The sequence below is a fragment of the Brienomyrus brachyistius genome, chromosome 7 (genome assembly GCF_023856365.1).
Source record: "Brienomyrus brachyistius isolate T26 chromosome 7, BBRACH_0.4, whole genome shotgun sequence".
Lineage (NCBI taxonomy): Eukaryota > Metazoa > Chordata > Actinopteri > Osteoglossiformes > Mormyridae > Brienomyrus > Brienomyrus brachyistius.
In genome coordinates this window covers 7,976,137-8,003,364 of record NC_064539.1, presented here as the reverse complement: position 1 = coordinate 8,003,364, position 27,228 = coordinate 7,976,137, and the positions used below count along the sequence as shown (strand labels likewise).

At 46.6% G+C, this 27,228-nt stretch overlaps 1 protein-coding gene across 2 annotated transcripts in view; it reads left to right on the top strand.

Moving 5' to 3' along the window:
* The first annotated feature begins 671 nt into the window (after positions 1 to 671).
* Positions 672 to 27,228, top strand: part of si:ch211-196i2.1 (collagen alpha-1(I) chain) — an 82,347-nt gene continuing 55,790 nt past the window's right edge. The window contains exons 1-4 of one of the 2 annotated variants that reach the window (XM_049020373.1): positions 672 to 1,041; positions 25,875 to 26,022; positions 26,137 to 26,295; positions 26,993 to 27,185. In XM_049020373.1, the coding sequence (XP_048876330.1) occupies positions 909 to 1,041; positions 25,875 to 26,022; positions 26,137 to 26,295; positions 26,993 to 27,185 (633 nt within the window). In that variant the 5' untranslated portion in view covers positions 672 to 908. Of the gene's footprint in view, positions 1,042 to 23,301; positions 23,467 to 25,874; positions 26,023 to 26,136; positions 26,296 to 26,992; positions 27,186 to 27,228 lie in introns of those variants that run through there. The other variant, XM_049020374.1, reaches the window with a different exon arrangement.

Sequence of the window (27,228 nt, the reverse complement as noted above, 5' to 3'; positions counted from 1 at the left end):
GATCAACGACTTAGACTGGGACGGTGATCAAAGTCTCAAAGCTGCCATTAAATTTAACGTATGTGTGTTCCGTTATTTCGTGACGACGTGCGCTTTACGGTAGTTCATTATACCAATATTTATCAGTCCATCCATAATAATTTATCCATCAATCCTCCAGTGAGGCTGTCTGTTTATGCGTTATTCTTCCTTCCACCAATCAGTTCATCTCCAGGAAAAGGGTTATTCGGTACTTAATAGGTACTTTAATAATCTTCAAGCAAAATTGCAGGTTTGCAGTAGCGGTATACTGCAGTATTTGCAGTAACAAATAATAGTACAGGCTGCGGCATTATTATTTTATCATTATCATGCTGTTTATATCTTTAGCGAATAAATTGCTGCTGCTTGTGTATAATAAACACAGCGACGTGATACAGAATCCGTTTAAACAGCAGGGTAAACACGCCCGGTTTAATTGAGGATAGTTACTTACCGGCGTCGCTGGAGCCGCAGCTGTTACGGGGGATCACGCCCCTCACCTCCCAGGTGATGTGAGAGCTGGGGCCCGCAGATGTGCGGCTCCGGAGGGCGGCCGGATCTGATTGGCCGCAAAGCGGGGGCCGTGGGCGTGAATCCCGGCCACTTCGGAGCCGAGGTGCGCGTTAAGTTATGAGCGGAGACAGGGGCTATATAAGAGCAAGTGGAAAGGACCGGGGGGAGAATGCATACTCTCGGGTGTAGAGCAGTTTATTATACGCGGTAATAGGAAGACGTATAAAAATACACAGACTCGTCAGAACAAATACGAAATTATACTTATTAAAAAGTTTTCCAGTGTAAAACATGTACCGTTTCTGCCAAGACAGCAGTGTCCATCAAGACAAGGGGGGATATCCGTAGTGATACGTTTCTCTTATTTAATTTAAATGTTAGCAAAAGAGCGAAGAATGTTCCCGAGGTGGGCATTTCTGTTGCTGGTACTGGCCGAGGTCGGTGCTCCTGCAGAGGTGGAGCCGACTGATGCTACAGCAGAGACCGGGTCGGGTTTTGCAATGACAGGTAAGGATAGCGAGAAGATAAATGAAATGCACGATCTATGTAACTAAATCGATTCAGACAACCATGTGAAATCCACCCGATTTCGTGTTTAGTTTGTGGATTGATTTGGTTACACATATTTGCTTCAGGATTTGATAAAAAATTTAATCGGCCGTTTAACTACAAATCAAATAAATGAAACGCTTTAGATTTTCGTCTGTAGTTTGTTTTTATGATTATTGCCTATTATCCGTTTTCATTATGTCCATTATGCCTTTTCTTAATAATTTGGCTTTGTCTCGTCTAACCTCTGTTTATTTTAGAATATTCTGGTTTATTTGGTGCTCATACATTCCCATTAAATCTGATTGTTCCAGCTGAAGAAATTGCTTTTTTTTTTGCAATTTCCACGCAAACATAATTGAATTTACTTCGTTTAATTTAAGCAGGTCAGCTATATGAAAATGCGTTTCCCAAGTCTCCAGCCAACTTACATTGAATGAAGTTACCCGCTTTAGTGTTGGAAGAGTGGTGTTAATTCGTAGTTATTAAGTTGATTTAAGTTATAACAGGTTGTCTCGTGTGGGATAATAACCACACAATTTTATATAAGTGTGTTTGTATCTAAGGCTGACTTGGCGCTTTCTTACACAATAAAGTGATTCACATCGACACTATAATCCCCGTGATGTATTGCTTTTGGACACTGAGGCTGGGTTATTATCTTTCCAGGGAAAAAAACTTGTAATATAACTTGCTTCTGATTATGAGGAGCATTACCCCCCGCCCTCCCCCCGGGAATGTGCGCAGATTACATCCAGGCTCTGGAGCATTTCACATGAGGAAACAAGCTACATTATCTGACTGTCTTCCAGCAGCCCTTCAGTTAGATGTGGTCTGTCTTCCTTTGTTTAACCTCCCAGCTGCTTAAAGCCAAAAAGTTTTGGCCTTAAGTGGATTGAAACTTTGACACAAGAATAGTTTAGTCTTGATTTGATTGGTTTATGATGGTAGGGGCCACTTCTCCTAGCACTTGATGGTGGTATCATCCATCCATCCATTTTCCAAACCGCTTATCCGGGGTGGTATCATCAGCACTGGAAAGGACACTTAGAACTGAGGGTAGGTATTTTAAAAAAATAAAAGGTCCCCCTTCAGGTCTGTCAGCCATGACGGTCGTTAGAGATACAGCATGAACGGAGTATGAGCGATGTCATGCGTTCCATCGCTACATGAAAGACAATTGGCTGATGGCCAGCTGCGTTCCCTGGCGACCGTGAGCCAGCGAGCCAATGCCGATGGTCCAGGTGGTCCTCTCCTTTCTCCCTGGTCTTTTACAGAGAAATTATTCTTAAAAAGCTGCAGTTGGGGGTCACTGCTGAACTCTGCGGGCTACTTTAATGCTGCCACCGCGGTCGACAACATAGGGCTTCAAATGACAGCAAATTAGTGAGCAAATTAGACCAGAACCAGAACTTTTAATTTTTTTTTTCTGCCAGAAAGACTGATTGCAGTTGGGGCTGGTCTTAGTGCTAGTGGAGACACAACTGGCTACATGCATTCAGTCCTACAGCAGATAAAAGTCTTGAAGTTCGCATCCTGCTTCCAGTCTTTACGAGTCACTCTTGGTCGCGCGGTCAAGGGTGACGTACGAGACCTCAAGTTGACGTTATGTCCTCAGTGGCCCATCGAGTCCTTCAGTGTGTGAAAGCCTTCTTTACATACTGTTTTTTTTTTTATTAAATGGATGGGAGGACAAGCCAAAATAACACACCTCTGTGCTTGTGTATAATCGGCTCCTGTTTCAGCAACAGTGCCAGCTGCATTGAGAGCAGCAGAAAGTTATGCTTGCATGCTTATTTATTCTCTATTAAAGAGTCAGACCCACATGAGGTGCCTCACATGCTGGTGGCCTGCAGGCAAAAATGGTTGTTAACTTCATATGAATTTATTCCAGCCCAGGGCTGAACAGGGGAATTATAACCCCCCCCCCCCCCAACACAACGCAAGCATCTAAACCTTCAGGAATCCACACTTCAGCTAGCTGCCTCGTTTGATTGTTTGCCATTTCTGTTTTCTTTCCCTTTCTTTGGTCATTCCGCTCCCATAGAGGTGGACGAACTTGTGAGTCCTGTTAACATTTAGCGGAGGCTTTTCTCCAAAGCGAAGTGAGTCATATGGCATGTTACAGGTACGTGCTGTCGAGGAGTCGACTAGGCATGAGCGCAGCTCGGCTGATCCTCCAGTGAAAGCCCAGGTATAAGTGTAAGCAGTATGGGAGCAGGAGCTGCACAACAGCTTCCAAAGCAAGAACCTATTCAGTGAGCAGAAACTGAGATATTAAGAACATTGAGGGATTGCAGAGTGGCATTAGGCTAGTAGTATTGACAACATACAAAGCATTGTACGCTAACACGGGCGAATGTTTACACCCTCTGGACTGCCAGATGGCCCCTTGGTAGGGTGGCCTCTGAGGACCCCGACAGGACCAGGGGCCACTGACTGCAGGGTGCAGACCCCAGGCAGTCAAACTGGACTCAAATGCCCAGTTACAATGGGCATAGCCAGAGAGGAGGCTGCGGGACAATCCAGGGTCAGACAAGCAGCAAACAGGAAACAAGATCTTAAGCAAAACCATCCTGCAAACCAGAAGTCAAGGCCGGAAAAAAGAATCTGATAAATAGAACCAGAGAACATAGAGATAAGAAACAGATTCCAAACCAAGCAGCCCATCAAGCCCGAGTGGCATGAGCAAAGCCCAAGACTGAAATCTTGAGCTTAGGATACATTTCACTGCGTGTTGTACCTGTGTAACTATGCACATGACAAATAAAGAATCTTGAATCTCTCCACATCTAGCAAACGTTAATCAGAGAGAGGTGGAAGATTGATAGATTGACTGCAGGTGTGAGAGACTGCTGATAGAAAGCATGTGGAGGTTTGGCCTTAGAGGAGAACCGCACCTGTGCTGGGTCATTTATAAGATTCATTCAAATTGGCTTCAGATTTATTACCAATTGGCACCAATATTTGTTGTTTGGTTTTGTTCAATTTTGAGTCCTTTTGCAGAGAGTTTTTCTTGTCCACACATGGGTATCCAGCCTAGACCGCGCTTGTAAGTTTATTTTACCTGTATGTTTTTCGGGGGGGAGTTTCTTCAAAGAGTTATTGTGCATGTTGGCTTAGACTGTGACCCCCCCCTAACCCTAATCCCACCTTCTGCATTTGTGAAGTTTGCTGCATCTTCATCAATCGTTTGTGGTGAAGAAAGTCAGAAGATCAAAGCTCGCTAGCAGAACACACTGATTCAGTATGAAGATTATTTAATATTTAAGATTAATATTTAGCGTAGTGACTGTTTGTCACTAAACCTTGGGGGTCTCAGACTGGCGATATAATTATGCAATTACAGAAGAAATTTGGAATCTGTGAAAATGGAATATTAGGGCAAAATAGTGCAAATCATTTACATTTAGATGCGTTTTCATTTAATAGAGTAATTTACATAGCCACAGATGCAAAATATTGCGGGAAAGTTTTGATAGTGATCAAAGCTGGCAGCAGTCCCCAAAGGTATATGGTGAGCTTTGATCCTCTTAGGCTCCCATCTGAAAGCAGGTTCTCCAGCGTGTCTTCATGCGTGTCCGTCAGACTTATTCCTCTCTGGGGGGCACTGTTTCCTGCTTAATTTCTCCCATTTTGAGAGAATCGGCACGCAACATTGCCCAACGTTGACCTTTCCTGTTCAGCCTTAAGGGTCTTCAATTGGTGCTCTTAGAGAAGGGTCCTCCATGGGGTCAAGGGCTGCTGTCTGCTGTGTGTTGACCTGGGGTTGACCCCCGTGAGGCTTCCAGGTCGAGTCACAGGCCATTCGCTTGCCAGACTTGGCAGAAGTTCAGATATTGCCCCAGACAAACCAGATCTGGACATCCGGTCCTAGTCTGAATGGAGATTGGGACTTGGGTTGCTGGAAAAAGAAAGTCTTCCATGTTCTGTAAGGAACCTGGCTGGGTGAGTGCAGTCAGCTGGATCACATCTGCTGATGTTTTTTTTGGCCCAGTTTTAGCTCTTCACGCTGATCTCCTTGGTTTTCCAGAGAGGTCGGAAATGTGTTGGTGATTTCACAGCACCAACGCTTTGCGCTTAAAGTGATAATTCACTTATCTCTGTCACTTAATTCTCAGCCAGTGTAAACTTCAGATGAAGCTGCCAGCTCTGCTTTCGTCTTCTGTCATACCCTTAATTCTCTTAATACCACTTGATTTTCGTTTACTCTCCATAAGTGATACGGGACAGACGACCGATTCTTTGTGCATTTGACGAGCAGCAGTGGCCTGATGGTTTTGTTTCGCTGACATACGTGTTTGGTTTACTTCTCCACCGGAATCAGCGGAGCTGCAAAGCCCTTTAAATGTCTGATGGTTGAGGGAGATAAAATGTGTTTGTAGATTCGTCCTGTGTTCACCCCTGGGCTGTATGGTATTGGTGAGGATGCAAAATTATTGTGTGAGGTGGTCCTGCTAGGGAAGTCTGAGATGCCACAAAAAAATTGGTCCTCTTTGGTGCAATAACACAGGCATCAACAGAGTGAGATCATGGATCAAATATCTGGGTCTGCCTCCAAGTAATGCCGATCTATTGGCATAGAAGGACAACCAATGCAAGCCGCTGTTTGTAACCGTACACAATGAGCTTAATGTGATGATCTCGTGCAGAAAACACAGGTTTTTATGGGTTCGTGCCCCACACTTGGTCGATCGGAAGCCCTGGTCATGCCAGGGTGTGAAGTGGCAGAATGTTTTTTCTGTTGTAGGAAAGGTAGAAGGGCTGCTGCGTTGGTATTCACTGAGGCGAACTGGGTCGACCATTAGCCTCCACGACACATCAGCAGCGTCCACAAGATTTCAGTTTCCTTCTCAACCACGATGCACCTTCTTGAATCCTACAGTATACTGCAGCTTAAACGGAAATGCTTGGAGATTGATCAAATCCATTTTATTGTCATCACAGACAAAATGTCATGTCTTTAGGTCCATGGTGTATCATGCATGTCTTGTAGATTATGATGCTCTATTTGCACAAGTATAGGTGCATTGCAATGCTGCTTCTTACATATCCTATCTTGCTCTCCTTTCTCTCTCTCTCTCTCACACACAAGAGTGAAGTTTGGGGTCTGAGCACTGTGTCAGTCATTTATCCATTTAAGGGCCCAACGGAGATGTGATTATTCTGCCAAGGCTTGAATCGGCAACCTTCTGATCTGAGCCACACACCCCCTCTCCCCCCCCAGCTGTGTGGCACCATGCCATTCACGGCCCCGTCACTGAGATTGTGTTTTCCCGGTGACTGTTGCCGCAGTGGGAGAGAATAGGACCTTTCAGCTATTAGCACACAGCTTTTGACAGACGTTGAACACGCACCCCATTTGCCAGTCTCACGCCAAGCTTGTTTGGAGTGGATACTTTCTCCCGCTCCTGAGAAGCTCTCAGTTTGCCTGTGTATGCATGTCTTTTAGCAGCTGATTACTGCAATTGCCCATGAACTCAGCTGAAAGTTTCAGGTGAAACAATGTGTCAACAAAAAAAAAAAAGATTTTTGTTTGTTTTTCGTACATATATAATATATATTTTTCATATATATTTCAACAAGTCAGATGAAAGATGAGTCCTTGGATTAAAATTCCTCCCGTCTGTATGTCTGTCAAGACTTGTTAAGACATCGTTTGTCTTTTTTTTTTTTTAATTGATATGTTTAAAATCATTCTTGTTTCAAATAATTCAGTCTCTTTTAATGCTCTGACAGATTGCATGAGGGGGTTGTCTGACGTTAAACTCACTTGGGGGGGCGAGAAACCTGAGGTGTCCTGACAGTAACTTTTTGCAGCACTAACTCCTGTACTTTGTTCCATTCTGCTTTCAATCTGCTAATAGACATTAACCTTCTGTCTAAGGTGCTCAAGGGACGGCAAATGGTGACCATGGAAAATGACGTGTAAGAAATGCAGAGTATCGACATATCCATCCATACACCGGCATCTGGCCTTCAGCTAGGGGAGGGGTGACTTGGTGGGGAGACAAACGGTGTTGAAGGGAAACAACTATGTGTGTGTGTGTGGTGTTTGGGGGGGGGGGCGTGGTAGGTATTGTGGACTTTATTGCTACTTATCACTGCTTTCTAAACTGCTGGTCCAAGCAGGGGCAATTATAAGGTGGGGGGGCTAAGAGGGGCCATAACATGACCTTATCAATAGCCAATTATATACAATTATATGTAATTTAGTCGTATAATTATATATATATTACTAAAAACCTACCTCTTTCGGAAGTACTTGGATTAGCATATCCAAGATTATACTCATTGTTTAATTGAAAAAATGTATTTTTCAATGAGTTTTTTAGGGCGCTTGTATTAGCCGGGATCTACTGAACCGGTATCATAATGTATTCACCAATGACACTTTTATGTAAGTCGCTTTGGCTAAGGGCGTCTGCCAAATACAGTAAATGTGAATGACAAGGGAAGTGGCCAATCATTGCTGCATGGAATGTTTTGTAGAGAAATATGGAAGAACGTGCTAGTCATTTGGAACAACCATTTCCTTTACGACTATGCACATAGTCGTTGACGAGATTAACAGATTGACAGCTGTAAGTGCAACATATTTGCTTCTGACTTGTGGTTTGAGATTTTCCTGTTTACCGATGTTATTGAATGATCATAATCGGCGTTCGGTAGCTTAGCTTCTGTGTCCTGCAGACCCTGTGTGAGGTTCCCTGCTCTGGACTACAAAAAGTTGCCCGTCTCAGTCTCTCTCTCTCAGAGGGCTTCAGCGGTCCGTTCCTCTGCGGATTTTTGAGGGCTGCGCACATGCATCCCCAATTTTCCCCTCCTCTTCTGCTCTCATTTGTGATGTCTAGACGGCTCCAAGGAAGCCCAGATCTGCTTGTGATGTTTTAATGAGGCCCGACCTGGGGGTGCAGTGATGTCACTATCCCGTGTGGAGTAGGAGCAGGGCTTCCCAGTTTTCTGCACACATGCAAACATTCGTTTCATTACTGAAGCTGTTAATCAAATTATTTCCCACCAGCAGTATAAATGCAACTCTTTCCGAATACTGCGGTTACTGTAAAAGGTTAGTTGGGGCACATAATTTGCACATCCTTTTGTATATCGTTTGCACATCCTTTCCTGCAGCGAGGCCTATGTTATGTGTGCCTGAACTGTGCGTGAATGCAAAGCTCTCCAACTTCAAGACAACGATGCATTTAGGAGGCAGTCCGGATTGTCATACATGTGACGGACGATTGAGAACAGTCTGAATAACCAACACTGTACTGTGCAGTAGCTGGAGAATGAAAATGCATGTAATGCACAAGGGTGACAAATCATCAAATGTTTTTTGAAGTAATAAAACTTGCTGTTACTTGGTGCTATTTAACATACTCTGCCAATGTATGCAGTTACTTAGCTTAAATATTCATTAAAACATGACGATGAATTAGCCAGGGAAATTGAGTGAATATTGCATTTCTGCTAAACATTTATTAACAAAGCCTGGGTTCTATAACAGATTCTTTTTTTCCTACCATGAGATGTATTTAATCTTCAATTCTAATGAACCATCTTATGCCTTGTGGAGTGTTTAAAGTAGTTTGCTTTAATCTAGCAGTCACCACGGATTGGAGCATTAAAAGGAACGATACCTCTTTACAAAAGCCTCTTGAAAGGCTGCATTTCTGTTAACACAAAAGCCAACCTAAATCCACAATGACTTTAAACGTTCTGCCGATTAGATCGACACATGGGTGCCTTTCACCGGTGTTACTTGACACTGCAGGGTTGCCCAATTTCAAACAGAGATAATGTCAAAGTGCAGAGCCCGACCTGTTTGGGACTGGGATAGACTTCCCCAGAAAGGGGTGGATGCAACTAATGTTTGATGCTGTGCTTTACGTGCTCGTGTTAAAATGTAGGAGTGCGGAGGATTCCAAGCCTTTACCATCTATCATCAATACAATGAAATGCATGCCTCCCTGCAGACGTAATTAACATATATGATAATTAAGAACAGTAGATGGAATATGTAATAATAGAGGGCAAGTAGGTGCTGACAGTGATTAATAACGGTGGCAAAGTTGGTGTCATGGAAGGGCATTCAGGAGTTGTGACCCCCCCCAAACACCACCAACCAGTGACACCATCTTTTAATTGTTCATATTATATTCTAATAAAGACATTCCTCTGAAAACCAGCTAAGCTTGATTTTCTTCCAGGGGTGTGGCCATGGATTTTCTGTCTAAGCAATGAAATCCCCCATGTACCCCCCTCCCCCCACCCCCCCTGTCAAATTTGTCATGGCCCCAGCACTGAGCAGGGATTGTGCTGCAAGTTAGCAGTGTGTATTTAACATTCTTATTGCAGATCTTTCGATCGTGCCTTCCGTTTAACAGAGACACGGCGAGTTCTCCATCAGTGGAGTGCAGAAGATCTGTTTTAACACCAAGTAATAATAACAAAAAAATATAATAATCTCTTCTTCAAGCAAATGTAAATCAGGACTTGCTTTATTTTTGATACATTGGGGAGTCTTTTTCATTTCCTTGAAATGACAGAGGGTTAACCCCAGTTTAACGAGGCTCTGTGAGCCCCCTTCCTGTCAGACTGACGCGGGGGAGCCGATGTCAAAGTCAGCTTTGTCCACCGGCACGGTCCAGCAGACAGGCCGTCAAATCCGGGCCGCGAACCCAAACTATCCAGGGCTGCCAAACAGAGAGGCCACCCTTCACGTCCTCGGTACGCTGCCCAACTCTTACGCTTTTATTGCCGGCTGAGTTATGGCCACGCTGGAATGGAACTTGTGTCTGTGTGATGGGGGGTATGTGGTAAAGGCTTTCGCTGCGTGTATTGAATTAGGGCGAAACTCTGATCTCCTTCTTGCTGCATGCTGGTTGCATGTGGAGGACTTCATATTTTCTATATATAGATAATTTTGTTTTTTTTTCTGCTGTAATGCTTGACGGGAATGCCGGCGTGAGGGGAGACTTATCGTCCCCCGCCCCCAAAGTGCCCCGACAAGCTGGGAGCTGGCTTCTCTCTAAAGGAAAAAAAATCCAGTGTTGCAGGCCAAGATGTTTAAAGAGCGACTAAATGTCTAAATGTTGGTGCATTTGTTGGTGCAATTGCTCCTTTAAGGATACCTCCCCAAGAACAGGAGAAGTGACAAGATAAGGGGCCCAGAGACGTGGGGAAGGACCCTATCCCCCCCCACCCCCCATCCTGAGCAAAGCCACTAGCTAATAGGCCTGCAATAGCTGCTGCCTGTCAGGAAAAATGCTTAAATGAAGTCCCTTTATCCTACTGTATTAGAGATTCTCCAGGCCGATATCCAAAAGACAGGCCCCCCCTTTGTCTGGCCGGTGAATGAGGGCTACTGTTCGGGACGCAGCCAACAAGGCCACACGGAGTTAGCGATAGCGGCAGCGGCTTATTATCGTAACACCCGGACACCTTCACGGGCAGAGCCACCGTCCTCGGAGGACTGGGGGCACTCGGGCAACCAAGGCTACTGGGGAAGGGGGTGGCCCAAGGCTGGCTGACACACCCACAGACGGGGTGGGAGTCAGTCTTGTGCTCAGGTCGTCCGGCCACATATGTTACCTACCCTTGATGATATTGTGATGACATGTGCTTCTGGGTGAATTCCGGGCCCCCCGTTCCCCCTACGCACATAGGGGTCCATTCAGTGCGCGGCAGCTGGATTCATGCTTCATATGTTATCTTTTGACACATCAGTAGCCCCCACCCCTCCCCCACTACCTATGCACAGTACTGCTACTTGCACAGGTAAACTGAGCGGAGAGCGATCCCTTCCCTAGCTGGGATGTCCAATTTGCACCATCTTTCAAATTAAAAAATATAAAAGCAAGTGTTACTTCATAGTATGCATGAATGGCTGTAAGGGTGACGATACACAGGGCTGTTTGAGCAGTGGTGCCGGGCAACTTTTCACCATCACCCAGATCCAGCACCTGGCAGTTGCTCAGCAACATTGCTCAAAAAGTGGCCCTGTGTATCACCACCACAAAGATCTGTTTGAGTTCCGAAATGACAAACAGAATTCTATCATCTCTGAATACTATGATTTGGTACTTTGGGGGTAAAAAGAACTTTGTGGTTTAGACCCGCACATTTTCTCTGTCGTGACCTAACTTGATGTCACATGTAGTCCCTGTAACAGCTGGTATGCCTGCTTGTGTCTCAGTGCTCCACGTAGCATTAGTATCACGCTTCCAGGTTTAGGGTTCAACCCCTGTGTGTGGAGTTTGCTTGTTCTCCCGCTGAGAGTATCCATCTTCTGCGAACTGTGGTTCTCACCTGCAGCCCAAAGGCAGATAGATTGGCATCCTATCCGGGGTGTCCTGCCCCCAAGCCTTGTGTCTCCTGGGATAGGCTCCGAGGTGGTCGCAGCTCCACCCCTGTGTTTCATGCCTCTTGGGATAGGCTCCAAGCTGGCCCAGCCCCGCCCCCAAGCCTTGTGTCTCCTGGGATAGGCTCCGAGCTGGCCGCAGCCCCACCCTCGATGACTGGTTATGGAAAACTGATGGATGGATGAATACATTTTGAATTTTTATTGATGCACCCTAAAGAAATCTTAGAAACCCAACATCAAAAATGGGCAAGGGGTGTGCCGCGGCATCTGTGAGCGGTTTTATAGAATGTGAGCATTATATAGTCCAGATGAACATAAAGCTTCAAGTTAATGTAATGAGTCATTTAGCAAAAAAAAGGTCAAATTATACAGTACAGCATAGGAATTTCTCTTCATACTCTTCAAAGGAACGTTATAAATGGAAAAGCACCGAAAAGCCATCTGTACAGAGGTCCCGTCCCCCCCCCCCCCTCCCCCCACCCTCGTGCCTGTCTTATTTGACCCGATCCCCATTTTCAGAACAGCTTTGTTACGCCAATATCCCCAACCTCCCAGCTGCTGATTAACAAGAATTCCAGCCTGGAACCCTTGCGTACGGCTGATTCCCAGCTTTCCCATCCGGACTCCCTGTGTTACAGCCTCCCAATGCATCTGTTTTTCTAACATGACTGAAAACCGCTCTGAACGCCAGCTGTTCCTTTTATTTTATTTCTGCATAAAACATGCGCCGCACTGTAGCGATACGATCTGGGGGAACATCATGTGAAACAGTGAGTGCTGTTTCGCAGTAATTATGCTGTCGTTAGGGGTCCTAACCTACACAGCGGTTTCAGACATCATACGCCAAGGGGTTAATCTTATTTGAAATATATGAATGGCTAGAACTAACCAAATCTAAAAAAATCTATAGGGAATGTATAGAGTTTAGTTGTAGGTGTTTAAACGGGCTATTTTTTGTGACCCATCAGTTCATATGTTTAACTACAGACGGACAACGAGAGACGATGCCTCTTACCACATCTGCGACAGTCATGCTGCAAAGCTTCTAGGTCAACACCAGCCTCTGATCCGCGTACAACCTCCGTAGCGATTCTGGATTTGTATCATGCCTCTGTCACAATACAGCCTTCAGCTTTGAAGCTGGCCAGACGTTCTGGTTCCGATTCCAGTCCAAAAAAAAAGCTTAATGATCATATTCATTTTTAATGTGAATAGATTCAAATAGACCGATCATTTTATTTTATGTTTTGTTTGTTTTTGCGGCCAGATCCTTAGCAGTGACCTTCTGTGAGGTTCCTCAGACCTTCCTGGCTGTTTGTTTTAGGGTGTCATTATCGGGGCTGTTTTGCTGTCATGGAGCACTCCTCATTCTCTCCAGCTTTCAGAACGTTGCCTTAGATGCGGTTTGGAGGGGAGTCGCTTTGTGGATGGAGATGTGAAGCTGAAGGCCACACAGTGAGCAGAACTCAGTCTCATGACACCTCCAGCACCTTCACACTTTCCGCCTCTGTTGTTATCGTTGACAAAAATTAGTTCTTTCGGAATCCTGCTAGGTGATTAGCATCATTAGCATGATTTTTCTGGAGCCACATGCCTTGGCTGTAATGTTATGAGGCGCGATAACATTTCCTGTTAATCACTGGGGACCCTTAGCAAACAGACCCAGAGCTGTCCTGATTCACCGGCCTGGCAGAGAGCAGAGACACTCTGATTTTTGACCCTGGCTCCCGCTCTGTGGCGGGTGGCCCAGCTACCTGTCCTCTCTGGACGGCCCCCAGCGCCCAGTGAAATACGACTTTCTGCTGGAGGGCTGCACAGAGCTGCCACATCTGTGAAAATACAGCCCGGCATGCTGGAGTTTTCCGACCGGCTCCCTGAACGCTTGTAGTTTTATGCAGCACAGGGGGGTGCCTGTCGATGGTCTGTATACAGTCACACGCATCCTTACATATAAATGCTCCCGCAGTCACAACGATGCGCACCCTAGTACACCCCCATGCACAAAATGCACACACACGACCTCACACAGTTTGACTGAAGGACTCCGTCTAAGTTATAGTGGCTTTCTGTCAGCATCGTCTCATTTCGGTGAAATGCGAGAGTGGGAGAAAACAGTAATTTTAGGGTATTTTAAGGTCAGAGTAAGGTGAGCCTGAGATTATTTATGGGAATTAATACGGTGCCTTATTGATTGTTTTAAAAATACTGAGAAATATTTTTTGAATTTTAGATTTTCTTCATGCAGTATTACCTTTCATATGGTGTAATTCTCCACCTAGTCGTGTGTGGCACTGAGTAGTGCCGTGATTTCCTGACTGAAGCGCATTTCTTTCTATCTTGAACTTGTGTGTAGCGTTTTCCCAGTGTGTCCATGTGGCTGGACCTCCAAAATGTCTAAGGAAATATAACAAATTGATTCTTTGTATCTGATTATAGGTTGCAGCTCATAGTTTTAATTAGCTTTTGAGTAACTAGTTGTGTTGCACTGGGTTTATTGCACACTGCCATATGGAGACGTCAAAGGCAGCTCACTGTTATCTGCTGGTTGGTGGTGGGACACCAGGGCATGATGGGTAGATGGGGAAAGGGCTAGAGAGCTCAGATGCTGGCGGATCCTCTGTAGACACCTGCAGACTGGCTTCTGGGTCTTAAAGCTTTAACGGCTGTGGGCGTTTGGTTTGTTAAACCAAACGCTCTCTTTCAGGCACAGGGCTGCTAGAAGCTGAACAGCTGGTTGTACTGAAATCGCAAAATTTTATAATTTGTTTTTTAATCCATGCATTTTAGCTGGACGGCACGAAAACAATGCAGTTTTCCAGTTGTAGTTCCTAAAATACTCCAACAGGCTTAAACCATCTGTTATAATGAGGGATCCAGTATCTGTGCTGTTACATGAAGCGCACGAGTGAAGCGCTGGAGTGTCAAATCCAACAAAAGGCTAAAACACAACAAAATAATTATCAATAAATGCACATAAAATACACTTTACAGAGTTATCTTGAAATAAAATAGGCTTCACAGTCTTAACTAGCAATCAAAGTCTTTCTCCTCGCTTTTACATACCTTCCTTCCATCCAACTTCAGACAGTGCTACCCGGCAGCAAATCAGACTGTTTCAGGGGCCATCAACCCAAGCGAGGCTCCATGTCTTCAGTTTTCCACCCTGTGTGTTTGGGTCCGTCGTCACAAGAGCAGCGTCGACCAGGAGGAAGGCTGCCTTCAGCTAAACCGAGCAGATGTGTTTGCAGTTTGTCAGGACGGACACATTTTCAAAATTCCTGATTGTTGTCTGCGAGCAAGTTGGTCATTTCCAACCTAAGACTTTCTAGGCCTGTTCAGCCAGGAGACTTTGCTTTATTGTCTCAGAAGACCACACAAGGGGAACCTTTCATGCCATCCTGCAGAAACACCAACCCGTTCTGGGCTGGAATGTGGTCGTCCTTCATAGAATGGCTTTGCGTTTGCTGAATAAGTAGGTTTTTGAGTGTAACAGCCATCTCATACCCAAATATGTTGTATAGTTTTGGGGAGCAGAACATCTATAGAATGCGATTAGCTGGCCACTGTGCTGTAGAACCAGTAAAGTTCAGTTTGCCTTTGGGTAAAAAAAAAAGCCCTTGAAAAGATCCTTTGACTCATAATTTCTATACTTTTAACCTAAGATTGAACTGCATTCTCAGCCTTAAAAAGGCATTTCCCCTGTGTTTTCCTGATGTGCTTATTCCTGCAGTTTCGCATTTCATGCAATCATCGGCTAAATTTAGCTGGAGTTCTTTATGGCCAAAGACTGTCCTGGAATTTGGACTTGTAACCTGGTTCATCACACGGTCTGCATGTGAACTACAGCTGTCTAACTGGACGTTTCTCCCGGTAGATGAACGGATCCCTGGTCCCAGATATCTGTGAGGCACAGGCAGAGTGGAAGAGGGGGCAGTTAAGCTTTCAACAACGGCGTCCATTTTTACCCTTTAATAAAGGGGCCGTGGGCTAATTAATTTGCCGCTTACTTAATTTTTATGCTTTTCTTGTTAAATCTTTGTTACGCTCTTAGATGCAGCGAAGGGTACGTGATAAAACTTAATTTGATTGAAGTAAATGGTGAAGCAAATGTGTCTGGGTTATACAACATGCTGACAGGCTTGGTGTCCATCATCAGTTGGTTCATGCATTGGGGGGGGCGTCCCTTGTCAGCTGGCAGATTAGCGGCTGCCTTCTTTCGGCTGAGTGTAGAAGTTCGGAGGCCCAGCATCAAGGCTATGAGTAACCTTACAAGAGTGACTATGAGTAACTATGAGTAACCTTACAAGATCCATCATTTTACTATTCAGAACTTTCATCACTTGCACATTTAGCCGGCACTTGCTAATATTAATACATATCACATTACCTGGTTTTTAAAACTTATTCTATTTTATTTTTTCATTTGCGGTTTGTACCTTTTGGGTTTGCAGAGTCGCCTGTCTTTCTGTTGCTCTGTGGCAGCCAGGACCTCTCCTCATTTGGCCTGAAATCAGTGCCTCCCTTTCTATAGCAGCTCACTGTCGCCCCTTCAAATGCAGTCACCTCCCCAGCAGCAGATCACATGACCCCAGTAAGGACCCATATGGGAACTGTGGTGTCCCCCAGTTTAAATCACATTTACCAGGATGAAGGTAGGGATTAGTGTCTTTCTTTAAGGTAACATGGAAAGCATACAGGGGGGATCCCTGCGGGATGCCAGTTAGCCAATTAGTGTAGTTAACTGGAAGCGGGGCGGCTTTTCATTGGGGCGGTAATCGGCCGCCTCGAGCGAAGCAGAAGGCCCCTAGTGTGCCTGACTCATCCAATCATATCACTTACTTAGGCAGCATTACACAGGGACACATCTACTTGTTTGCGTGTCAGGATGGATGGACTTGAGAGGGCCTATTGTTGTGACAGGGCTGTTTTATAACAGAGAGGCCGGCCCGCTTTGGCCCCCTGGTGCATTAGCGCTGTCGGGACAACGGGGGCCTTGTGTGCAGGACCCGATATTGCGAGGTGGGGAGACGGGACCTGGATTAATCTATCTCTCTGTTTCCCTCCCAATTGTCCTAATTCTCCCTTGTTGACTCCCCCCCCACACACACACTCACAGTCTGCTACCCAATACCGTCGGCCCCCGGTCTCCGTCCACGAAGGGCTTAAGATTTGGCGATAGTGACTGGTCGCGTTTTACCCTAATGGATGGGAGGTGACTTTGCGTTCGATGGGCTAAGCACTCCTCCAATAAAAAGATGCTCCTTGAGGAGAAAAAAAAATGTGTGTGTGGAGGGGGGGGGGATAAATTTCGGGATTATTAAGAAAATTGACCCAAAGCAGCATGCTAGGATGATAGAGAGAGCAAGACTGCTGCACAGCCAATGATGGCCCAGCTCAGCAGGTCACATGACCTCAGGGAGCTCTATGAATCGTGTAGCGATTTGGGCTGAAGGCTGTTGGTGTCCAGCGTCTGTCACACAGTGTCATAGTGTAGCGTATTCCGCTTTCTGTATAGTGTGTGAACCTGCAGGGGGTCCTGGGGCCCTCAGATTCTTCTTGTGGAGGTCCTCCTGCCTCTCTCCCCCTGCAGTCAATCCTCCATCCATGTGTCCATCAGTAAGAATATATACGGCTGAGTGGCATGTACGGCACTCTCCTGGATAAACTACAGTATGGTGATGCGAAGCAGAACATCCCTGGAGAATACTAGTGCTGCTGTGGAAAAGACCCATCTGGATGAATGTTAGTCGCGTTGGCTTTGCCCGACTGATGATCTGAGCAGCAACCACAGTGCACTTGGGGTTGGTTGGCAGAGTTTCATTTTGAATGGGTATCATCTGCTGGGCTGGACGCCGACATCCTCAGGGAACAGCGTTCACACCAAAAGGTACACCTGCTCTTGTAAACGCCTCATGTTCCCTGGATGTTACATGCACATGCAGGACTGAATGACACCCATGAGATGTACGGTTGGTCATTACAGACCCCCCACCATGTTTAATAGCTGCTGATTTCAGTCATAAACCCAACAGCATGAAGGAAAAAGGCTGAAGAACCTTTAATACTCCTCAGACCTTATTACTTTTTTTCCCATCGCTCCATGCCAGTTTCCGGGCCTTCGATCCACGCAGTTTCCAAACAGGTGTCATGCCACAAACTCCAGCTTTATGGAACTCGCAATATATCATTTTTATGTTGAGCCGCTAAATCACTTCTGTGTCATTCTTTGAAGCCATAATTTTTGTTTGTTTGTTTTGTTAATATTTCGCTAATTGTCCATCTATGGCTGTCGATGAACTTCAAGGTGCAGCCTCTGTTCTCAGATTGGCCATGTCTGCCCTTTATGATCTTTGACTCTTTCCCTTTACACGTAAAATAATCATTCTTTGTGAGCGATGCACCTGCAAGCTGAGCACTGATTGGCCTCTTTGTAGCTCTGATAATTGGACCATACTCCTTTAAAAACACACATATGAAAGTGCTAGTTGTCACGCCTCTGTTATAGCTGAACACAATTGGCGTCAGCCTAATATGACTGAAGTTTGCAGCTGTGTTTATAATTATGATTTATCTGCTTCAAAGTATTTTTTTTTTTGCACTACCTCAGATTGAGGTGATGTTGGGAGTAATGGGGGGGGTGGTTGGTTATTAAATTAGCTGATAGTCGCCCACTCCTAGCAGAACCAGCTGGCAAAAGCCTCCACCCTGCACCAACTCCTCAGTGCAGAATCAGGCAGGAATAAACGCGGGGACAGCAAATTCGGCATTAAATGAGAAAAGCGTAAGAGCTGGCGGGCTGGTAGGAGAATGGATCAGTGACCGGGCCAGGAGAACCGGCCTGTGGTTGGAAGTGCAAGGCCTGCTGTGGTCCCTGCCTTCTTTAACCCCGGGCCTGAGGGGTGTAAAATCCCAGGGCATGGAGTAAATCAAGAACATGTACTTCCTCCCCCCTCCCAGCCCCCCCCCAAACCTTGTAATCACCACCAGACGGGGGCCTACGTTAATGGTCTCCAGGGCGGTGTTCCCCCTCATCTGCTGAAGCGATAATCACACTCACTCCATCCTCTTTATCCACATCGCTTGCCCTGGCAAGTTGCAGTGGAAACCCGTTATCTAAAGGAAAGGTCTTGAGTAAAGAACCCCCCCTCGCCCCCCCATCCCCCCGGGTGGCCTGACCCTTTGCCATCCCATGGGCCTGAATTATTTTAATACAGTAATTGCAGCATTTGCTGTCCAATCACAACCCATTATGGTAATAGGATCCCGTTGCGGCAGGGTACCCCCATTGCCGATTACTGTCTGGAGGTGGTCCAGGCCACATCGCCACAGCTGCCGCCACAGGCCTGCCATGATGGACAGGCTAATGGCAATTGTATTGCCTGATAGCTCTCGGGGAGGAGGGGAGCTCAGACGCAGGACTAAAGTCTGTATATATATGCCAAACCGCCACACAGTCTACCATAACAAACTACCCAATGATGGATGAACTGCGCTTTGGAAAGGTATAATGTTTTTTGGGTGCCTTGTGTGCAGGCTGTTGCAGAGGTTTATTTGTAATGGCACTGTGTTGCCTGAATGTCACTCAGTGAAAGCAATGTCTTTTTGTTCAGGAAGGCGGCACAGGTGAGAACAATCAGCACACAAAACTATACCTGTAACTGGAACCCAGCATACCCAACTCTCCATGCCTGACCTAGAACCCAGCATGGAGAACTCACTATTCCTGTTATAGAATGCGACACTCACCGTGTTTGTCCTAGAACCCAGCATGGAGAACTCACTGTTCCTGTTATAGAATGCGGCACTCACCATGCCTGTCCTAGAACCCAGCATGTAGAACTCACTGTGCCTGTTATAGAATGCGGCACTCACCGTGCCTGTCCTAGAACCCAGCATGGAGAACTCACTGTTCCTGTTATAGAATGCGGCACTCACCATGCCTGTCCTAGAACCCAGCATGGAGAACTCACTATTCCTGTTATAGAATGCGACACTCACCATGCCTGTCCTAGAACCCTGCATGGAGAACTCACTGTTCCTGTTATAGAATGCGGCACTCACCGTGCCTGTCCTAGAACCCAGCATGTAGAACTCAATGTTCCTGTTATAGAATGCGGCACTCACCATGCCTGTCCTAGAACCCAGCATGTAGAACTCACTGTGCCTGTTATAGAATGCGGCACTCACCGTGCCTGTCCTAGAACCCAGCATGGAGAACTCACTGTTCCTGTTATAGAATGTGGCACTCACCATGCCTGTCCTAGAACCCAGCATGGAGAACTCACTATTCCTGTTATAGAATGTGGCACTCACCATGCCTGTCCTAGAACCCAGCATGGAGAACTCACTATTCCTGTTATAGAATGCGACACTCACCATGCCTGTCCTAGAACCCAGCATGGAGAACTCACTATTCCTGTTATAGAATGCGGCACTCACCATGCCTGTCCTAGAACCCAGCACACACCATTTGTCTTTGAAGCCAGTACAAAGTATTTGCTTTCTCAGCTCCCAGGCAATCTGCAGAGTTCAGGGTAATGACTCGTGGGACAGGCAATCCAGTCAGATCCAGGGGCCCTATGGTCTACCTACTGGGCCTCTTTGTCAGCCCTGCTCAGACGGTGCCAGTTAATGATGCCAACCACCTATATAGCTTTATAGCCCGACCTGCCGGCGAGGGGAGCTGGGGAAGGAGATTAGGAAATTTGTTTATCTTGTCTACGGTTCAGATACCGTATTGAGGACACAGTCTAATTGCACGGTTAAGGCAGACTTGAGGCCCGTTACTTAACGTTGGTTAGTGCCCAGTCATTAAGTTCCTTATCTGCTGCAGTCCTGTGCTTTACAGAGCAATGAGCCCATTTTCAAGGGGCTCAGTTCTGGGGCAGTACAGGCCGGTGCTGTTTTCCCTGTGGTGTCCCACAGAGCTGCATATCGACAGGAGGCAGGATTTTCCATCCGGATCGGAAAGATTGTTCCGGGATGATGATGTTGATGTTGTTGTTGTTGCCAAGTTATAGTGGTTTTTGATCATGATCCTTTATCAATTTTTTACAGCAGTTGATAAAGTCATTAGATGGTATCATGGATTAGATTAGGATGGTGCTTGGTTGGGCCTTTGGAGTTAAACTCAGTCTGTTTTTCTTCTTCTTTTTCTCTCTTGATCTGACACATGGGCTCAAGATGGGCCTGAATGAGTTCCCTCTGTCTTCTATTGCTCGCATTTGTACAGGCAGGTCTGCTCCCCATCAACCACATAAACCTGGTTTGAAATGCGTGCTGTCTGACCTCACGCCCAGTGACTTAGCACATCAAAAAGCCACACCTCCACGCACCCCTCCCCCCGAGCTTGGTACCCCACAGTCATCTCCAACTCACTTAACCTCGGTAGCAGTGGTGTTAGTGGCAAAAAGATGATACCCAGCACCCAAATCTTGAGCAGTCCTCAGGGATGCCATAGAGGTGAACCAAATTCCCTTATCTACTCATCTTCTGAGCTGCAGTCTCGCAAGATGTTAGCCAGCTGCAATGCCCGTCTTCATTTTGAGGACCAGGAGGAAGCATATGCTGATCCTCAGACCAGCTGCGAGCATTCCTCTGCCCAAAATTCATGCAAGTCAACCGGCAAAACATTGTATTTTTTTTTCGCCTGGGCTTGTTCTGGGAGGTACAATAAAACTACACACATCTGAACACACATCTCCACCACTTCTCTGCAGACCTGCCCATGGAAGCCTTCAGCATGTCCCCTCTCTGAGCTGATCTTTGCTGCCTCTGGGGCCTTGGGCTACCAGTTGAAGAGGTCTAGATCATTCTCCTAGTGCCCTTAGCCCTGAGGAACTGCCTTTTATTATCAGATGGTGGAGTGAACTGATTTATAGCGAGTGCTTGTGGTTCGGGAAGAAGTGACGTAATCAGGCCGAAAGGCCAAATGCATCAGGTTCTCGAGTCACACAACCTAGCAGCAAGGCAAAGACCTTAGTCTGTCTACTGAAGTGTCAGCAGGTTTAGGCTCTTCGGACATCTGTTTCGAATTACCACCACGTGGATTCAGACACAACAGAGCAAGACCCTGAGTGCAGGACTTCTCAAGTGGCCACGAGTGCTGAAATGCCAGTGTCAGAAGATATTTAATCATACGTAACACACTCAGTATGTTGTAGGCATGGGCTGTGGAGAGGGGGAGTAGAGTAGAACATCGAGGGAAACGGTTGCCGTCAGTTGTTTAGTCTGTTTGCAAAACCGTAGTAGGACATCTCAGGAACGTCTGGACCAGATGCATCAAGAACTGTATTATTTGGCAGCTAAAGAACAACTTTGGCGCGGCAAAGGATAGAGTTCCGGGAACGTTAGAGTTAGTCTTTAGAGAAGAGATCAACTGCTTACATGAGAAAATTATATCACACCTCTAAATGGTCTGGTTGTGAGGAAGGGTGAATTGGAAGCTAAGACATACTGTGTGAAGCCTTACTCCCCCCCCCCCCCCCCCCCCCCAGATACACAAGGACAGCCGCTAGACAATCAGACATTGCTCACATCACAAGGAAGTTTTATTCACTCTTGAGTTGGGTGGGAGGTTTGATCAGAGAATCGTGATCTAACCCTGACCTCAGGGCTGAGTGAGAGTGGGGACGCGGTCTGTGACCAAACCACATGGTACCTGATATCGGATCCCACCTCAGACCTCCCCCGGGGTGGGAGGGTGCAGCTCTCCCGGTTTCCTTACATATTCCCCACAAGTGACATCATGACCACATTGGTGCAGCATTGGCAGTTTTTAAGGAACACTTGCTGGCTTGCATCCCAAATGCTTTTGGGTCAGGTGGTTCCTTTGGAACTCTTGTGTGCTTGAATTCAGACATGATTCATCCCATATCAATGAATCAACCGGCTGTATATATGCTTGCTAGTCACTTCCAAGACAAATGATCAAAATAACTTCATCCCTGACAGCTTCTCTTCGAACATGCTCAACAGCATACCACCAGTCACAGCAGCGGATTCCTTGTGCTTAATTTTATTCAGCACCTTCACCCACATAATTGCCCGGAAATACCTAATATTTAACAAGAACAGGATGATAGACTGACAAGACAGCAGTCAAACATCTTGTTAAGAAAAGGTAGTTTGACACTGCAGGTGTGTGGACAGGCAGACTTGGGTGGTGTCTGGTGTGTGATACTGTTATACCTTCCAGAAGTTTTGATGGTAGTGGGCAAAATTTAACACCAGGTAGCCCCCCCAGTTTCGGTTAATTTTATTATGGGGAACCACCACACCTGCACTCCCTGCCGGTCGGCAAATTTTATAAGCAAGATTTCAAAATACCATGGTATTCTGTATTACCTTAACGCCAAGCCTAGGTCCAGGTATACATGTAATTAACTTTCCAAGCACCCTAGAAAAACCAACAAGTCAGTAATAAGTTCATAGGTTTTGTTTGTTTCAGAGAGTAGTGGTGGTCTTCTGTTTAACCCTGCATTTGGATGGCCTGGGTGTTGGTCAGATCTCAATGTGAAACATCTAATGTTCCCATATGGGCTGAGGTTGGGTGGTGTGATCTGCACCTAGACGGCTGTCGGAGTGTGAAGGGAACTCAGATGGACCTCAGTGACAGTCTCTGTCATTCATATCCGCTTTCCGGTGGAAAAGAAGCCCAAAGCAGTGAATCTGAAACAAAGGAATTCCTACCTGAGCGGCTGGCATGATCCGTGCACCTTCTCCAGTGCCGGCTTGTCCGTCCGCACTCGACGAACCTCGTCGCATGTTAGTTCATGTAGTATCTCGTGTCGAGAGCACAGCAGGGGCTTGGGGTTCTGGGCTGACTGGGAAACTTTAGCTGTGTCAGACGTTTCGTGTTGAAGTCTGCGGAACGTCTTCAAGAGCGGTACATGTTTGATTAGGTCACCGCAGGGCAACTCCTTAGTTTGCTTCTGCAGGCAAGGATAAACAAAGTCTTCTACGGAGTTTCTACTGAATGTCTGAAGCCGACACACCTGTAAAATCCTCCAGGAAAGGTTAGTAGATTGAGGTTGGCTAATAATTGGGAAACGCTTCTTAGAATTCTGTATTTCAATTAATCTCCCTTGCATTTTGCAGCCATGGTGCAATTGCCTTGGTGTCATAGTGCTTATAGGCATTTGCTGCGCTTGTCGCAAAAAAAAAGCATCCGGTTAGGTATTTTTTGTGAGTGTTGTGCATGGTGGTCAGCATACCAGTAGAGCCTCATAGCAGCCTGTAACAGAGCAATCATTTACCACACAGCAAAGCACAGACCCTGTTCCCTGCAGGCATGTACAGTATAACGGTGGATCCATGTTGGCTATAGACTTCATTGTTTGTTCTGAAATCCCCCCTCAGCATCAGGACCACAGAATGATGTTGCATTCTGCTATTTCCCCAAACAATTGGTCAAATTTTTCATCCCACAGAACTAATTCTAGTCATTTAAATAATCTGAATCAATGAACCAGATGTTGATTGCACGCTTACACTCTTGAGGGAATTAGGACTTGAGCTGTTAGAGTAGTGGATGTGTCTAATGGCTAAAGTATTTAATCATGATATAATATCACACATAAATTCCCCTGAACTTGAGCAAGCACTTTGTTTGGAGTGATGCATTGTGGGATTGTCTTGTAGGCTAGTGGGTGATGTGGTGTGGCGAATTTTGCATTTTTGATCGTTATTACGTGAAAAATGCTGCAGTCACTGTGACTTTTAACCTGGCTTCCAAGGAACTGGCTACACTGTATTCTTTTTATTAGAGATTTATGCTAAAAGTCTGGACTGTGGTGTTTTAGTGTTTGATGTCTGTTTGGGTATTTCTCGCCACCAGTAAATTTTTAAGTACTCCAGAGTGTGTTTGCAGAGGAAAATTCTGGATTCCCGCCTTGGGTTTTTGCCTGTTCAGATACTTTTCAGTCGGTGTTATTTGCATTTGTGTCGATTTTAAGGGCTTTTGAGAGCTGAAATGCCAGAGGCATGGGGAGTGAATTAGCAAGTACCTCACCAGCAGGGTTGGGGGGGGGTCCTTTGGCTCAGTCACACTGCAAGTGTTCCAGGAGATCTCCCTGGCCTGCTTTTGGGATCGGTGGTCACCGCTTTGGACCGAACTAGAGGCGAACCCCAACTTGCACACTCCCAGCGTGGCCGTGCTAGCAGGGTTTCACCGCACAGCTGGCCCGCGGCTCTCGCCAAAGCCATTAAAACCAGGGGTTTCTCCTGGGGTGGTGCCTTTTCTCGTAGATCACTGGAATGTCATGTGCAGGGGCGTAGCAAGGAATTCTGGGACCCATGAAATCATCTTGGGCCCTCCCAGTGCATTCTGCTGAATGGGGCAGGTGGACCTCAATCTCCCTCCAGTGAAAGGCTTGGGAAATCCATACCCGTCACCCTCCAGTGGTGGCACTGAGTCCTCATCTCCATGCTTTGCTGTCTAGCACTCTTCACGCCTGCCCCCTCGCACTCTGATTTGGTCCTTTGTCCCTGAGCATCCAGGCGGTCTTGCTGTTCGCCCGATTTAAATCGCCTACTCCTGTGCCATCAGCTGCAGGAAGGGAATGTGAAACAAAACAGGAGACCCTGGGATGTTAAAAGCGGGTGGTGTAAACCATCAACCCACTGCCTCTAACGGAATGTCCTGAATGACAGCCTGGCCGGCCTCCAAACCCACACGGGCACATGGGGGGCCGACCTCTTTACAAGCGTGCAGTGTGTCTGACCTCATCGTGCCACCTGATCAGGCGCCAAGGACCCCACAGAGCATTTGGATCCACCTGGATCTGCTTATGGGACTGGTAAATTGGCAAAGGTTCATCGCAAGGTGCACCCTGTCAGATTGTCCTTGCGTGTGTGTGTCGCCCCCCTCTGCCTGCGCTTATCGGTGAAACCTGACTGTTGTTACTCTGTCCCTTTTCACTCCATTTTTCCCTTTCCAGTTGTGCCAGATGGCCAAGGAACAAACTTCTTATCCTCCTTCGCTTTCTCGGCAAATACTACGTTACATGAAACCATTGTCTGGAAAATGCCCTTTTAGGACAGAAAAGTGAAAACTTTTCCTTATTCCCCCTCCCTTGTAACGGAGATCTATGAAGTCACAATCTGATTTTAGACGAGGAATTGCAAGTTTTAAGTTCCTGTCCGTTTTGTGATTTAGAGAGGTGACCGAGGATTACATTCCCGGAGGTGAAACTGCTTAGCGGTTTGAACACAAGCACAGGCAGATTCCAGCCAAAAGGCAAGGAGTGTCCCAGTCCTGTGAACTCCTTAGGATCGCATCTTTCACTTTCTAAGTCGTTTTCAGAATCCTTTCACTGGCACTGGATGGTATCCTTCTGGGCTCATAGTCTGGAGACTAAGCTATGTCGGTGGGACAGGAAGTGGCAGCCTGTGTTTCCTGATAGCATCTTTCCCACCTTTGCAGAGGAGGTGGACCTGCTAGAGCACCTGGTGGGACTGGTGGGGGCTGGCAAGAATGTGTCCATGTCCAAGGAAGGTGCTGGATGCTTCACTCTGCAAGTTGGCCAGTACGCCACTCTCCACCTCCCCATGCGCCAGGTCTTCGGGGACAGGTACACATCCTGCTAGGCCCGCCGGTCCATGTGCCCGTGTCAGCATGATGGTCTGGTCATATATCTGTCTGCTTTCTCATGACTGGTCACGACCCTCCGCTTGCACCTGCGCAGGTTTGCGGATGAGTTCAGCCTGCTGCTACAGCTGCGCAGCCCCCAGGCGGAGGACTGCAGCTTGCTGACCCTGCTGAGCCCCCAGGGCCACGTGCTGCTGCAGCTGCGCCTCGGCCCTCACGCCTTCACCTTTGTCACCATGCAGCAGCAACATTATGAGTGAGCGGCCCAGCCTCCCAATGGTCCTGTAGCCCCGCCTCCCAAATGCCACGCCCCCACCCAGCCCCACCTCCCTGTAGCCCCGCCCCCCATGGACAGCACTAAAACCACGCTCTACTGGCTCTTGTTTTAATATGCTTGCACTTTACTACATATTATTCCTACCATGTACTTCAGTATGATTTGCTATTTAAATACTGTTTATTTGCACATATTTCCAACATTATTCATATTATTCCAGGCTGGACTCCCAGGCATTTCACATACCTAAGTGTGTAGAATAGGGGTCTCCAGCTCCAATCCTGAAGAGCCCCAGTGCTGCACAGCTTAATTCTCTCCCTGTACATCAAAGTATAGACATTGCAAAATGCAGTTTGGAACACTTGCAAAAAACATTATAAGAGTACATAGTAAGCAATGGTGGAAGACTAAATGGTGTAGCTGCAACATTCAGTTTGATAAATAAATAAATAAATAAGAACCCAACTAATATCAATATTTTCATGTTTCCACAATACAATTTCAGCGAGTTATGAACTGAAATACATGAGAAAGATACGCAGCATCGACGACGATGCCGTCGACTCCAGAGGGTTAAATGAGAAGAAACCCAAAAACCTGCAAGGCTAAGGTTCTCCAGAACTGGAGATGGTATAGAAACACACGTCCTTACGCAGTTTTGATGTGCCCCTCCCAGGTTCCCGGTGGGGGTGCTGTCTGACGGCCAGTGGCACCGGGTGGCGGTGAGTGTGTCCACACAGCGGCTGGCCCTGTATGTGGACTGCACACTGGTGGAAAGCGTCAACTGGACCTACCGCAGCCTGGATATCGGCACCGAAGGGCTGTTGATGGTGGGGGGCATCGTCGAGGGCTTTGAGACGCCGTTTGAGGTGAACTCCCCCCCCCTCCCCCAAGCCATCTCACCCTTATGCA